The following is a 13,690-nucleotide window of genomic DNA, read 5'->3' as shown; positions in this document are numbered from 1 at the left end:
CGCACTGACAACGTCATCATTACACATAAAAGTGCGCCGTGTCTCAAAATGCCGGTGATGTTCCCATAAATCTCCGTGTCCCATACAGGTCCAGAAATCTGCTGCCAGATCTCCTCTTCACCTTGGATGGCGAGCAGCTCGCGGACTTCAGGATCTTCCAGTGCGCTGCCATGATCGATGAAAAGATGTCAAGATGGCGGTACAAGTTGTTTATTACACGGTGGCGCCTGCTCACTTCACGTCAGGGTTCCCGGTTGGTGGGAGTTCCCAAGCAGAGATTAACTCACCTGAGATCATCCACATGGAACTGTGAGAACAAAAGGAGTGGAGTGGCGTCTGGGGACATCAACAGGAGACTGACCTCAAGGCAGAGGCCCAAACTTTATTGAGACAAGACTCAGCAGCTCTCACAGCCCAAAGACAGTCTGACAGGCAGCACAGTGACAAAATCAGGATGCGACAGGAAGGTCGCAGGAAACCTGAGACGACGCGGGTTGCATTTTTCACACTGCAGGCGTGCCGAGCAGAGCAGAGCCGCTAAACACCCGGGTTGCTAGGAGGGTCGGTGGACGCGGGTCGAAATGCCGAGTCGACCCTTTCAGAGTGCAGTGTGAAAGGAGCGTTGAAGAGTTTTCTGACGTCCCTCTCGTGCATGGAAAGAGTCGTCACTGAGGAGGCTGGGGAGGAGGAGAGGGGGGCCATAAAGGTGGGCATTGGTGGAGGTGACTGGATCTGGGGCTCTTGGGCTGTCTTTCAAAGAGGCAGTAGAACTCCTTCAGGTCTTTGGCTCGGCGTCGGTCGTTGATGGAGTGGGTGGCTTTCGGCTTGTAGTTGGTGATGTGCCTGAGCCATTTCCAGACAGACGCAGAGTCGTTGGCTGAGAACTGGTGTTGGAGCTTCTCAGAGGACAGTCTTTTAGCCTCTTTCACCATCTTGCTGAACTTGTACTTCGCCTCTTTGAGTCTGTCTTTGTCCCCACTCCTGATGGCCTCTTCCTTTGCCAACCTCAGCAGTCTGAGTTTGGCTGTGAACCAGGGTTTGTCATTGTTGTAACTCACCCTGATGTGTGGTGGAACACAGCAGACTACACAGAAGCTGGTGGATGACGTCACAGCCTCCGTGTACTCATCCAGACTGTTGGTAGCAGACCTGAACACATCCCAGTCAGTGGAGTCGAAGCACGCCTGGAGAGCCTCCACCGCCTCACTGGTCCACTTCTTTGAAGTCCTCACTACAGGTTTGCAGTTTGTGGTGGGAGTGGCTGAGTGCAGCACTGGGGACGGCGTGATCAGCATCCCTGACTGTGGTGTAGCAGTGATCCAGAATGTTCTCCTCTCTGGTGGGGCATTGAACAAACTGTCTGTATTTAGGGAGTTCGCGACTGAGGTTGCCTTTGTGAAAGTCTCCAAGAACATAACTAAGGAGTCTGGATAGGCCTGCTACACACACTATCTGGTCGGCGAGCATGCGCTGTGCGTTCTGCACGTTGGCCTGCGGCGGGATGCAAACACAGACCAGAATAAATGAAGCGAACTCACGGGGTGAATAAAACGGGTTACAGTGGATGACGAAGGATTCCAAGTCAGGAGAACAGTGCTGCTGGATCGCTGTTACGTGCATCACCAACCACCGTCGATGTAAACAGACTCCTCCAGTCCTCCTGTCGGAGAGTTACGTGTCTCTGTCCGCACGCAACATTGGAAGCCTGCCAGCTGCAGCAGAGTCTGGTATTGTCGGAGGTGTGGTCAGATGGACCGGTCGGTGTGTGAGTGTTTGTGTGTGTGCTAAAGTAGCTCCTGACACACTGCTGGTGTTTATTCTAACATTTGTCCAGCAACAGCAGAGGAATAATATCATAGCAGGCTCCTACCCAGTAAACTGAGGACAGAGCCTCACAGGTCAAAGGGTTTTCATCATACGTGACACAAATCACACATCAAAACTGCTGTAATTGTCACCTGAACATGAACATCCTGGAACAAAGTCTTCAGCATGGAAACAGCAGAGCCGGCAGGTAAGATGGAACATTTGGTCTGCAGAAATGAGTCAAAAGAACCAAATGCATCAGTTTCTGTGGTTCACACACTTAGAAAACAACAAACACCTTAAAAACAACAACAACAACAACAACCTGGAAAGAACACCAGAAAAATCTGATACTAAAGTGAGGAACATTACATCTGCTCGTACGCGCGCGTGCGTTAAATTACTTTGACATGTTAGTGAAACGACTGCTCTTCCACTTTAAACCAGCAGGTCATCTTAAAATAACACTGAAAGTATAAATACACAAATACATTTACATTTTCAGTCAAGACAGTTCCACACTGTCGCATAATCACATCCAAACTCATCAGACCTGCCAAGCTAAACCCAAGTTACAGGCAAACAAACACAGAAGCAGGCGTTGTCTGACACCCACCAGAGCTCGGAGCCCCTGCAGCACCGGCGGTGTCACCACGTAATGGTCCTTCAGACGATTTTCATAGAAAGCAATGAGAACTTCCACTGTGGGGCAGAGACAAACGATGTCAGTACCATTATGACTGATTATCGTGTTCGCATTCATAACTAATCAATAATGCAGCAGCAGATGAATCAAGAGTCTGATCTCTCTCAGTCCGTCACATCCATGTTCCTCTTCTCTGCTGCCAGACCTTCCAGATTATTCTGGAGATTCAGAATAATCAGCTGTCGTCTCTCGGTCAAGGCAGAAGCAATCGACTGACTACACTCCACTAAAGTACATCCTCCAGCTGTGGGAAAGATTACAGTTACTGCAGTACATTTGTGAAGTACAGTAACCCTACAGACCAGGTGAGTATTTAGGATTTCTGACACACCGGGAAGACCTGCAACACCATCGACTGTTCTTGTTTCAACTCCCAGGTAGAACATTGAGTTCCTCTCCAAGAACCACATCAGAGATCAAAAAGGGTTTTACTGTCCAAACACGAGCGGAGCGAGGAAGGAGGAGTACCTTCTCTCTCTGTCAGCTCTCCGTAGCACTCCAGCAGCACCTGGGAGAGCAGCAGGACCCCTCGCGCCCGGGTGTGGGGCTGGGAGCTGGTCAGACTCCGCCTACGGCAGGAGGAAGACCACAGTGAACCTGGAACTCAGCGCCACTGGTGCCGGCACCAGAGCAGGGACCACTCAGGGAGTTCCTTTGTACTTAGAACGGCCCAAGAACCCCCACCAGAACGGAGTCATTCAAGGAGACAATGGGAATAACAGATTACACTGCAGTAGTATTACCTAGCTGTGACAGAGGTAGTCGTACTACACTAGTATTACCTAGTTGTGACAGAGGTAGTCGTACTACACTAGTATTACCTGGCTGTGACAGAGGTAGTCGTACTACACTAGTATTACCTGGCTGTGACAGAGGTAGTCGTACTACACTAGTATTACCTGGCTGTGACAGAGGTAGTCGTACTACACTAGTATTACCTGGCTGTGACAGAGGTAGTCGTACTACACTAGTATTACCTGGCTGTGACAGAGGTAGTCGTACTACACTAGTATTACCTGGCTGTGACAGAGGTAGTCGTACTACACTAGTATTACCTGGCTGTGACAGAGGTAGTCGTACTACACTAGTATTACCTGGCTGTGACAGAGGTAGTCGTACTACACTAGTATTACCTGGCTGTGACAGAGGTAGTCGTACTACACTAGTATTACCTGGCTGTGACAGAGGTAGTCGTACTACACTAGTATTACCTGGCTGTGACAGAGGTAGTCGTGCTACACTAGTATTACCTGGCTGTGACAGAGGTAGTCGTACTACACTAGTATTACCTGGCTGTGACAGAGGTAGTCGTACTACACTAGTATAACTAGCTAGTATTGACTCACCCCAACGCTTCCACCAGCTGCAGCACAGTAAACTGTCCATTTCTGACACCTGAACAGGAAACAGAGGTGAAAGACTTGTTAGCCATGCGGTGACTGTCTCTCTCACTCACTCACACTCACTCACACACACTAGTTGAACAGTTACACACAAAGTAACTAGTTGAGCAGTTATCTGCGGGGGCCGGTGCGGGGGTCGGGTGTCCAGAGTTCAGGCGGGATGCGTTCATGAGGTCACGCTGGGCAGCTAGCAACCAGCACGCAGTTCCAGCAGCCAAACGAGCATAAAAATCCACGGTACTCGATGACAGCGCGGTAAACCGGGAGGCTCTGGTTCTGCGTACACGGGTAGCGAGCCTGCACCGGCAGACCAGAGCAGAACCGGGTGTGTTTGGACCCATGAGGATGTCGTAGCGCTAAGTTAGCAGGGAACCATCACCCCGCGGTGACGCGCATTCTCGAGGCGGCGGCGCAGCGACCCGCCAGCCTCCACTCATCAACGTTTCAGTCTCCCTCATAAAGGCGAATACAGACGTACTTACCCGCAGCAGTGGCAGGGGCCTGGCTGTCTTGCAGTCCCGACACGAATTCCTCCACTAGAGACAGGAGCACAGCACTTTCATCAGCCATGGTGCTGGTGTCCGGCTCTGCTGCACACGCGCATGCGCTAGAAGTTACCGCACAAGCGTCTCCTTGGGTTGATGAGGCCCTCGGCGAAGCCTGACTGACAACTGACTGTTGCGACAGAGCTTTCACACTAAGACACGCGTTGATCGTAAAGCCGGCACTTTCTCAAAGAAAACCTGAAAACAACCGCGCTTGTGAGGGTTTTTGTGGTGCCTTCAGGGACCATCATAAAGTTGAGCCATGATCACACCTTCAGAATAAACACCGGTAAAAGTCTCATACAATTGTTAAATTTCTTAAAATCACTGAAATCGCAGCAAAAATAAGCAACGACGACCCGCCGCCGACTGCTGAGCCCGACGGCGAGCTGCTCCTGGTGACGACCGTTCGTCCGGATGCACTTGAACTCATCACGTACTTGCGTACTCAGGCGCATGCGTGAAAAAGTTGAGTCGCGTTTCACTACCAGTGCCTCTTAACAGCAGGGAGGGAAGTAACATTCGGGGGGTTTAAAGAGCAAAGTCCGGCGGCAGTTCCGAGCTACCCCAGCGGGCAGGTAGAGCAGGTAGGACCGCACCTGCCGACTCGCGCCCTGCTCACGAGGAGCTGCTCCTGCCGGCGAACTCCCAGCAGCGCCCCGAAGTTGGTGTTGCTGGCGCGGTTAGCAGCTAGCGCTTAGCTCGTTAGCCAGGAGCGCGCGTTGGTGGGACCGCATTTACGACCAAACCGCCGCAGCGAGAGCTTCACGGGCGGACACGCTGCTGCTGGCGCCCCCGCACCGAGGCTCGGCGGTCCGGGTCACGGCGGGCGAGTTTCTGGGCTGCTGATCCAACCGCTCCTCGCGGGCCGGGAGCTGCTGGTCTAGCGGGTCGCGCCGAAGACAAACGGCCATCGCACGAAAACCTGAGAGACCTGAGGATCGCGGTACCGGAGCCGCGACCCTTGTCCTCCTCGGACCCGGTTCCTCGTGTTGGCTGGTGATGGGGCCTCTGTTCAGCTAGTACGCCGAGTGGACGCAGGCTGCACCCCGCTCACCATGGGAGGATGTGTGGGGAGATACTGGGAGAGCTGGGACGACACCCAGAGCCGAGGCTCGTCCAGGAACGGCGGCCGGGGAGGTAAGTTGTGCCCCTGCTGGCATCCGACCAGCTGCAATAACAGTATGCTGGAGAGATGGAGCTAGAACTACTCGGACCACCAGGGTCCAGCCTCCCGGGGTCACTGCGTCCGTCCCAGTTTGGGACTCAGGTGCATCTCAGGTGACCTCGTGATCAGGTGTCACTTGTTTCTGTGAGGCAGCTTGACACTGCTAAGCCCTGGTGTTAGAAGCCTTGGGACTGTCCGGTCATACACACCGTTACTGTGACGTCATCACCAGAACACTCTTGTCTTGTGGGTTGATCAGTCACAGACCAGTGGGCGTCAGAGGCTGCGCACCAGCACAAATGGGGAAGGACATTGAGAAATGGTGTTTTGGGAGGGACAGCGGTTGATCGGTGGCCTTCAGTTGACCTCAGAGCGTTCACCTGGCAAACCCCGCTGTCCCAGGCGCTCCTTCACCCCAGCCCCCAGTGAGAGAGCTGCTCCTCACCAGGGAGCCTTTCTGGACCACACCAGTCCTCTCAAGCTAAACGCTGGCCGACAGCCATGTTTTGTTCTCGCTTTTGATGATGACAAATGGAATTTGGATCGCCGTGTCAGCACTTAAGAGTAAATATAATATTTATCACCAGACTAAACTGAATGACGCAGGCCGCCCCCAGCTGAAAAGACAACCTGAATGTCTCAGTTTCTACCCCAGAGAGCAGCGCAACACATTCTCCCAGTGACCTTTGATGATACATGGTGGAACACACGAAAGTCCTTCGTGTTTATTTGACTTTTGGAGGCTTTGCAGGCTTCCAGGTCTATGAATGGAACCGTTTCAGATGGGAAGTGTGGTAGAAGTGAACAGCCCTGCAGTGCCTACCCTTCAGACAGAGTTGCTGCTGTGGTCCAGATGAAAGGGTGAATGTGCGCGAGCAGGTGCGACTGCAGGTCTCCCTCAGGATCGCCACGTTCAGCGTCTCTGAGGAAACGACGCTCCCTTTGTAGTGACCGAGGGTGATACGTCACCCACAAGTGTGTCCCCGTTAAGATGTTCTTCCTTCCTGCATCACTTCTTTGTGACTCTAGAGTGCAGAAGGAGCCAGCCACGTATATTCAACATTTATTTCTTCATTCAAAGTTTTTGTTTGATGACTGCACATCTGGCTGGATCAAGACCATGAGGATGAGGCTGGACGTTGACCAGGAGGCTTGTTAAACTGATGGCTTTGGACAGTTTAGCTGTCGTTGGCCATCAGGCTCAGTTAGCTTCAAGCTTAATATACATGGCTGGATCTTCCTGCATTCTGGAGTAACTCAGAAATGATGCAGGAGGGCAAAACGTATTTCTTTGTGAGTTCAAGACTGTTAACAAGTACTTGAAAGGCAAACTATACTTTAAGGTTGAAGTGTGCGTTTGAGGGAGGGTTAGAGCTGTGGGAGGAACTTCCCTTGTTTTGTATGGACTGAGAACCTGGAACTATATTTTGAGGAACCGTACGTGAGCCGTTGACCAAATGAAGAACATGGACATCTTCATTTTTATCATAAGTACACACAGCAAACTGGAGTCTCCTCCATCTCCTTGTGACATGACAACCAGAAATTATGTCGTGTTCTCCTCCAGCAGATGGTGGCACGTTCCTTTGCAGGGCTCTGAAATATTTAGGATGTTGGAAAAGGACCCAACTGGAGTGACTGGATGTGGCCTCTCCAGCAAAAGAGGACAGTGAAGGCGGGAGTAGCAGCTGAGCTGTGGTGAGATGCAGCGGTGTCTGGGTGCAGGTGTGTCTCATCTGGGGGTGCAGGTGTGTCTCTCATCTGGGGGTGCAGGTGTCTCTCATCTGGGGGTGCAGGTGTCTCTCATCTGAGGGTGCAGGTGTCTCATCTGGGGGTGCAGGTGTGTCTCTCATCTGGGGGTGCAGGTCCAGAGGAGCTCAAGCAGGTTCAATCACGACACTTGGACTCTGGAGCAGTTCAGTCTGATGTCAGCCGACTTGCCTCTTGCTTTTGGAAACATCTGGTGGCGTTGATCACAGTCTCACCAGCTGAGAGTCTGGGGCCTCCGTCTCCTCTGTCCTCGTCACGTTGTGTAATTTGTAGGGCTGTAATCTCCCAGTCGACTGGTCGAGTTATTAGTCGATACGTTCTGACTCGACCAAAATTCTGATTGGTCGGTTTTTTGCCAGGTTTTGTGCTGATAGTTGACACAGTATAGTTTTCATATATAAAAGTAGTCGATTTTTAGTTTTAATATCTGGTTAAATTTGAGGGCTTCAGTCGACCAAGAATTTCTTTGGTTGATTACAACCCTCGTCATTAGGAGTGTCCTGTGAGTGACGTCGCAGGCCTGAGTGAGTTCATACGGTGAACGTCACCACCACAAGAGGCTCAGGGGATTCGATTGTCTTCGTGCATCGCCCTTTTATGTGTTGTAATTCAGCTAATAAATCTGATCCAGCATCAGAACTGAGACTATCTGGATCACTCTCTCTGGAGTGGGATGATGAAGACAGACAGCACCATGTGGTTTAAGGTGTCAGGATGCTGAGGGGCTCGGAGTGTCTGGGATTGTCAAGTCATAATGGGGAGTTTTTACAGCTTGAATCACCTCTGGTTCAGGCTCAGGATTCCAGCTCTTGTGTCAGTGAAGACGGTGTTTTTATGACCTCTGACCTTTTATGACTCGCGTCCCAAGAACAGAATGTGTTCTCCAAGTCTCTCCTACATTTGTTCTTCCTGCCACGGTGACCTGAAGATGGAGTGTTTAGAAGCCACAGCAGTAGATATTTCCCAGTAATTCCCTGCCTGGATCTGCTGATACTTTCTACCAGGCTTTGATGGAACAGAGCAAGTCCCATCATGTCCTGCAGCGACGCGCCCTCACACACACCCAGGAAGACAGGACGAGGCTCAGGTCGACGCCGTATACGTCTCTCAATGTCTGTCATCCCTCTCTCTTTACTGGCTCAAGGCTCTCCAGTTTCACTGAAGGAGAAACATCTTTGATTGTAAAAAGGGACCAGGTGATTATCATCGTCAGGAGATGAAGACGAGGAGGTGGACGTGACTCCAGACATCAGAACATTGCAGTAGCAGTGGTCCATCTTCCTTCCTCATGATTTCAGCTCAACAATTTCATGAATTTTTTATTGTTTTTTTATAATACCAGATATTAATATTAACATATCCTGCATGATGGCTAAAAGCAAGGGACCACAACACACACTTGCTGTTCTGACACCAGACCTTCATCAGTCTACATCGCAGTGGTCCAGAGAGCCGTGCTCACACCAGCGCTGATCCAGTGACCCTCAGTCCTGGTTATCGTCGCACATTCACCACATCAAATGGTCAAATTCACAACTTGAAATTTCAGCAGAAATGTATTTGTATTTGCCAGCATTCACAGGGTGATGCGTCATGTTTGATTGAGGTTGAGGACGGCGCCTGCTCGTACCGGGTCAGGCGTGGATACTCGACCCTCATGTCACGCATGTGTAAGGCTGTAAATGTCACGTCCAGAGTCAGGTGACCTCTCCCCTGACAAACCTGCTCGCTTTTGGTGGTGTTGGTGTTTGTTATCTGAGGTGCAGGGAGCAGACCTGGTCTTGAAGCTCACACCTTTTGGAACACGCATGTCACGAGCACTTGTGTCAACCTCTCCTGGGCGCAGCGTGATGGAGGCCCTCCTATTGCCTCATGTGTCAGCAATGCGTTGCTTCACCACCTCTGTGTTGCGGTGTGCTGCTGTTAGCTTTGATAAGACTTGGCTATGTGCTGAATCACTTCCTTCCTGTCCCAGCCTGCTGATCACACTCAGCCCACCAAACCCGCTCATTCTAGCAACCTCGTCTTTGTGCGGTTGAGTCCTCCCGCTGGAGGCCTTGAAGCGTGAGCGGGATAAACCCTCAGATGCTGCAGGAGTCTGCGGGGGCCAGGTCTCTGCTCTTCTCTTCTTATCAGTTGTGGCAGCCTTCAGCTGTCCCAATCTGCTTGTGGTAACTCTTTGCTGTTTCAACTCCCTTTCATTGTTGTACTGGCTGACCGTGTCTCTCTTTAAATTAAGTGTTTCTCTCAGGATTGGGAAGCCACTGGCAAGCTAACAGCAAGCTAGCTCAAGGAACAAAGCTTGGCTGAGTTACAGTGAGACATTCCTGAATATTCCAACGATCCGTCTTACAGCTGGAAGAGTGATGCGATAGATGAAGCAGCGCGTGTGTCAAACAGCTTATTCACAGCTACAAGAACAAAAGCATCATCCCAAACTTTTATTTCCAATTATAATCATTTATTTTTGCACATTAATGCCACATTCAGTGATCACATTTGAACTACTTCAGGAAACCAGTGTGTGACGTGCTGGTGAGATCAGCTTAAACCAGTTCCACCCACGTAACGTAGCTCAAATCCCACACATTTGAGCTTGTAGCTAAAGTCCTTTCACCTCCTTTGACTGAAGCTGAAGCAGTCCGGAGCCCCTGGGGAGACCTGGCTCACATTTAGAGAACCTCTGGGGGTCTCCGGTTTACTTCCAGACTACCATGGCTCCCGTCGGGATAGATGGCGCGTTCTGGCTTTAGGAAGTGAAATTACACGTAAACATGGCCCTCGTGTTGCGTTAGGAGTTTGTTGTCTTTCACTGACGAGGTGCAACGCTGTAAACACCGGGGTCCTCATAAACCTGGAGCAGAGAAATGGTGTCAACACACAAGTGTCCGGGTTCACAAACATGCTAACACACGTCCTGCTGGCCTTTATAGAGCTGTCCATCTGGAAGCGTGTGCATGTGGACTCCACCTCACGACCTTTGGTGCTGCAGGAGAGCACCTGGTGAACACTTGACAGTAGTCAGCTGATGCGGGGCTCCTTGCAGGGACTCACTCCAACAAGAGTCTGTGGTGGTGTGGGTGTGGCCATGGGTGTGGCTGTGGTGGGGAGTATTTAAAGTGGTGAAGATCAGTAGTGTGGTTCTCTGACATGAGGATGACGTGCCCCGGTGTGCTCCTCTGCTCCAGGAAGCTCCAGTGGACCTGACTGGTCCTGAGAACTCCAAGTTCTAGTCATCCTGTCCAGTTCAACAGGGCTAATGGAGCAGGTCACTGCAGCTACTTGCACACACGTGTCAGACACGTCTGGACACTTGTTATATTACGTGATGTTAGAAGATGATGATACCTGTCATGAGTTCTCAACCTCACTGGCAGTGGCGCCAGTTCCCCTCGTCTCCGCAGCACACACGAGTCAGAGCCCCCACTTAAAAATCCCAAAGTTCACGTAGAAAGTGGTGTATGTACACATTTATAAATGAAGCCCCACAGTATACACACACACACACACAGCCTCCCAGTCACTGCTTCTCAGCTGCCTCCATTATAAATAATTAGTTTGAATGAAAGGCAGTCTCCTTCACCATTACTGCTGCTTCTCAGCTGGTGAGGTCAGGTGTGTGTGTGTGTGTGTGTGTGTGTGGTCGATTGTTGAGTTGCGGTGTGATGAAGCTGATGGGAGAACAGGAAGGAGCAGGACTGCAGCTGCCACTCTCCTCCTGTAACGACACGCCTGCTGTGAAAGCCTGTTCATGAAAAGGACAATGGATTTATTGCATCATAGCTTAGATGGTGGCGGCGTGATGTGAAAGTATCCAGCTTCAAATGACAGTTTAGCCATAAATCGGATGGGACATTGATTAGTAAATGAGCTTCTTCATTCCTCCTCCGAGCTCCACACGTCGGCTCTTGTCTGTAACTTGAGTTCGCTCACCTCAGTGGTCCTGCTAGCTTGCAGTGCTGCTGACGAGTAATGGTTGCTAACCCAGGATTCTCAGAGCAGAGGTCAGACAAAGGAGGAAGAGGAAGCTCAGAGGAGCGAAACGAGGGGCTTATCTCCCGCTAGTAACTCAGCCAGCGCTGGTTAGCCACATCTGATCATCCACCAGTGTTGAAGCATGATGATGTCACATGAGAACCTAAACTACTGTTACTTGGTGTTAAAACACGTGTCCAAGTCGAAACGCAGATCTTGCTGCTCCACCAGTTCTGTGCTCTGCCTCCTCCCAGGTGAACAGAACCAACCAGCATCCTGGACTTCACCGCTCGTACCAGCAGAAGTTACGTAGCGCTGCTGTAAAGTTCTCTTCTGTCCAGACAAAGGCCGTTTCTGAGCGGAACTCATGCTGCTCCATAAACATACAGATTGCATCTCCATTCTGATGAAACACTTCCTCAACCTCCTGTGTCACTGACTTGTGTCTATATCTTTTTTTTGTCTTCTTTTCTTTAATGTGCTTTTCCTCACCGTCACAGGACGCAATGAGCCTCTGAAGAAAGATCGTCCCAAGTGGAAGAGCGACTATCCAATGACGGAAGGCCAGCTACGGAGCAAGAGGGACGAGTTCTGGGACACCGCACCGGCTTTTGAGGGTCGCAAGGAGATCTGGGATGCCCTGAAAGCTGCTGCTGTGGCTCTGGAGTGTAACGACCATGAGCTGGCCCAGGCTATCGTGGATGGAGCCAGTATCACACTGCCACACGGTCAGAACCGGGACCATGGAAGGTCCATCCAGGTCAGATGTAGAGTAAATCTACCACCCTTCATCCTTCTTCTCTTGCCGCTCTTCCTCAGGGACTCTCACGGAGTGCTACGACGAGTTGGGTAATCGCTACCAGCTGCCTGTCTACTGCCTGGCTCCGCCCGTCAACCTCATCTCAGAACGCAGCGATGAGGACCCCAGCGACAGCCCTGAACCCCCCATAGCCCCCAAAAAGGAATTCCAGCTCAAGGTACAGTTGCACCTGCATCACCACAATCATTCCCAGATCAAGAGTTTTAGAGCGCCGACGTGAGGCCTGTAATCTGGTGTTGGTCCATGTCGAAGCAGGTAAACTGAAGAATGGAAGGTGGAGGTGAGGCAGCGGGTGTCACGTGACACCGCCCTCGCTCGGACACGTCAACCCCTTAATGATCTTGTGTGACATTTCACCTGAGAAAAGACTGTTGATTGTCATGCAGTTCTGTATTTATTCTAGAAATCAGGAGGATGACACAGACGAGTTGATGGAGTCGTTGCTCTGTTGTCCACAGGAAGTTAGGGTTCGTAGGTCAAACCAGGCCAACGCGAGCGGCCAAATGTTGTTTGACCGTCTCTTTGCTTTGGGAACGAGACGAACATCAGATGTGTGAAGGCTTTCAGGGTCGAGAGTTCAAATAGATGAGCGCCTGCAGGAAGGTTGAGGGGCTGCAGCCCCTCATTACACCTGTGCCGTTAAAGGGATTTGAGGCGCTGAGGTCACCTGACCTAAAGGTGTTGGTTCTTTTGACTGCACAGACACAATCGTTCAGAGTTTGTACAAAAACTTCTCTTCAAAAAGCCGCCAGTCATCCACGCTCCTGTCAGAGATGCCGCTGGTTCTTGTGCAGTAACTCCACCTCTGGCTGCCCCTGCAGGTACGCATGTCCACAGGTAAGGACATTCGCCTCAGCGCCAGCATGGCCGACACCATCGGTCAGCTGAAGAAGCAGCTGCAGGCTCAGGAGGACATCGATGCCACTCACCAGCGCTGGTTCTTCTCTGGAAAACTCCTCACGGACAAGACACGGCTGCAGGACACTAAAATCCAGAAGGACTTTGTCATCCAGGTGATTGTCAATCCGCAGGCCCTCAGAGGCCCCAAGCTGCCCCCCAGCACCACCACGGCCCCCTCCCCAACATCTGACTAACCCGTGCAGGACTGGAGGGGCCCCTGATGTCTAATAACGTCCTGAAATACGCTGAGAGGAACTGGGGAAGTGGACTAGAACACGAGGGAGGAACCTGTGCTGCTCTCGTCCTCCTTGTGTCATAGTTTTTGGTTCCTCTGATGACGGAGAAGCTCAGAGATCCTGGTCCCCGTGTCTCTGAACCACGGACAGTCGGCTCTTTGCTCTCTCATCAGAACTCATGCGAACTAAGTGCCAACAGAGAACATGTGGAGGTGTTTCTGTTGGTTCTAAAGCACATCTACTAGAACTCTGGCACCCTAGAACTCTGAGGGCGCAGATTAACGCGATGACTTGTTTTCTTTTCACCCTTCTTTGTTTTATGGAGGAAATAATGTAAACTGAGCTTTTTTGCACATTTGAA

General features: G+C 51.2%; 2 protein-coding genes across 3 annotated transcripts in view; one reads left to right on the top strand and one right to left on the bottom strand.

Annotated features, from left to right (window-relative positions):
- Positions 1–4,929, bottom strand: part of mms19 (MMS19 homolog, cytosolic iron-sulfur assembly component) — a 20,180-nt gene extending 15,251 nt beyond the window's left edge. The window contains exons 1-5 of the mRNA XM_086194433.1: positions 4,398–4,929; positions 3,859–3,907; positions 2,981–3,081; positions 2,423–2,508; positions 1,959–2,033 (exon numbers count right to left, since the gene is read on the bottom strand). Coding sequence (XP_086050559.1) covers positions 1,959–2,033; positions 2,423–2,508; positions 2,981–3,081; positions 3,859–3,907; positions 4,398–4,485 — 399 coding nt within the window. The 5' untranslated portion in view covers positions 4,486–4,929. The remainder of the gene's footprint in view (positions 1–1,958; positions 2,034–2,422; positions 2,509–2,980; positions 3,082–3,858; positions 3,908–4,397) is intronic.
- Positions 4,926–13,690, top strand: ubtd1b (ubiquitin domain containing 1b). 2 transcript variants are annotated; one of them, XM_086194445.1, is made up of 4 exons: positions 4,926–5,600; positions 11,874–12,101; positions 12,193–12,350; positions 13,015–13,690. In XM_086194445.1, the coding sequence occupies exons 1-4, from the start codon at positions 5,519–5,521 to the stop codon at positions 13,285–13,287; spliced, it is 741 nt and encodes a 246-aa protein (XP_086050571.1). In that variant the 5' UTR covers positions 4,926–5,518; the 3' UTR covers positions 13,288–13,690. The 2 variants fall into 2 exon arrangements, with proteins under 2 accessions (XP_086050571.1, XP_086050572.1); XM_086194446.1 differs by lacking the exon at positions 4,926–5,600 and adding an exon at positions 7,199–7,326.

Source organism: Aulostomus chinensis, chromosome 23 (genome assembly GCF_037954235.1).
Source record: "Aulostomus chinensis isolate RoL2024-O1b breed Wild chromosome 23, RoL_Achi_v1.0, whole genome shotgun sequence".
NCBI classification, from domain to species: domain Eukaryota; kingdom Metazoa; phylum Chordata; class Actinopteri; order Syngnathiformes; family Aulostomidae; genus Aulostomus; species Aulostomus chinensis.
This window is presented reverse-complemented; position numbering and strand designations above follow the sequence as displayed.

Coding starts and splice junctions, on each gene's coding strand:
- ubtd1b (XM_086194445.1), top strand. CDS start 5,519: ATGGGAGGATGTGTGGGGAGATACTGGGAGAGCTGGGACGACACCCAG. Junction 12,102..12,192: donor CAGTATCACACTGCCACACG/GTCAGAACCGGG, acceptor GCTCTTCCTCAG/GGACTCTCACGGAGTGCTAC. Junction 12,351..13,014: donor AAAAGGAATTCCAGCTCAAG/GTACAGTTGCAC, acceptor CTGCCCCTGCAG/GTACGCATGTCCACAGGTAA.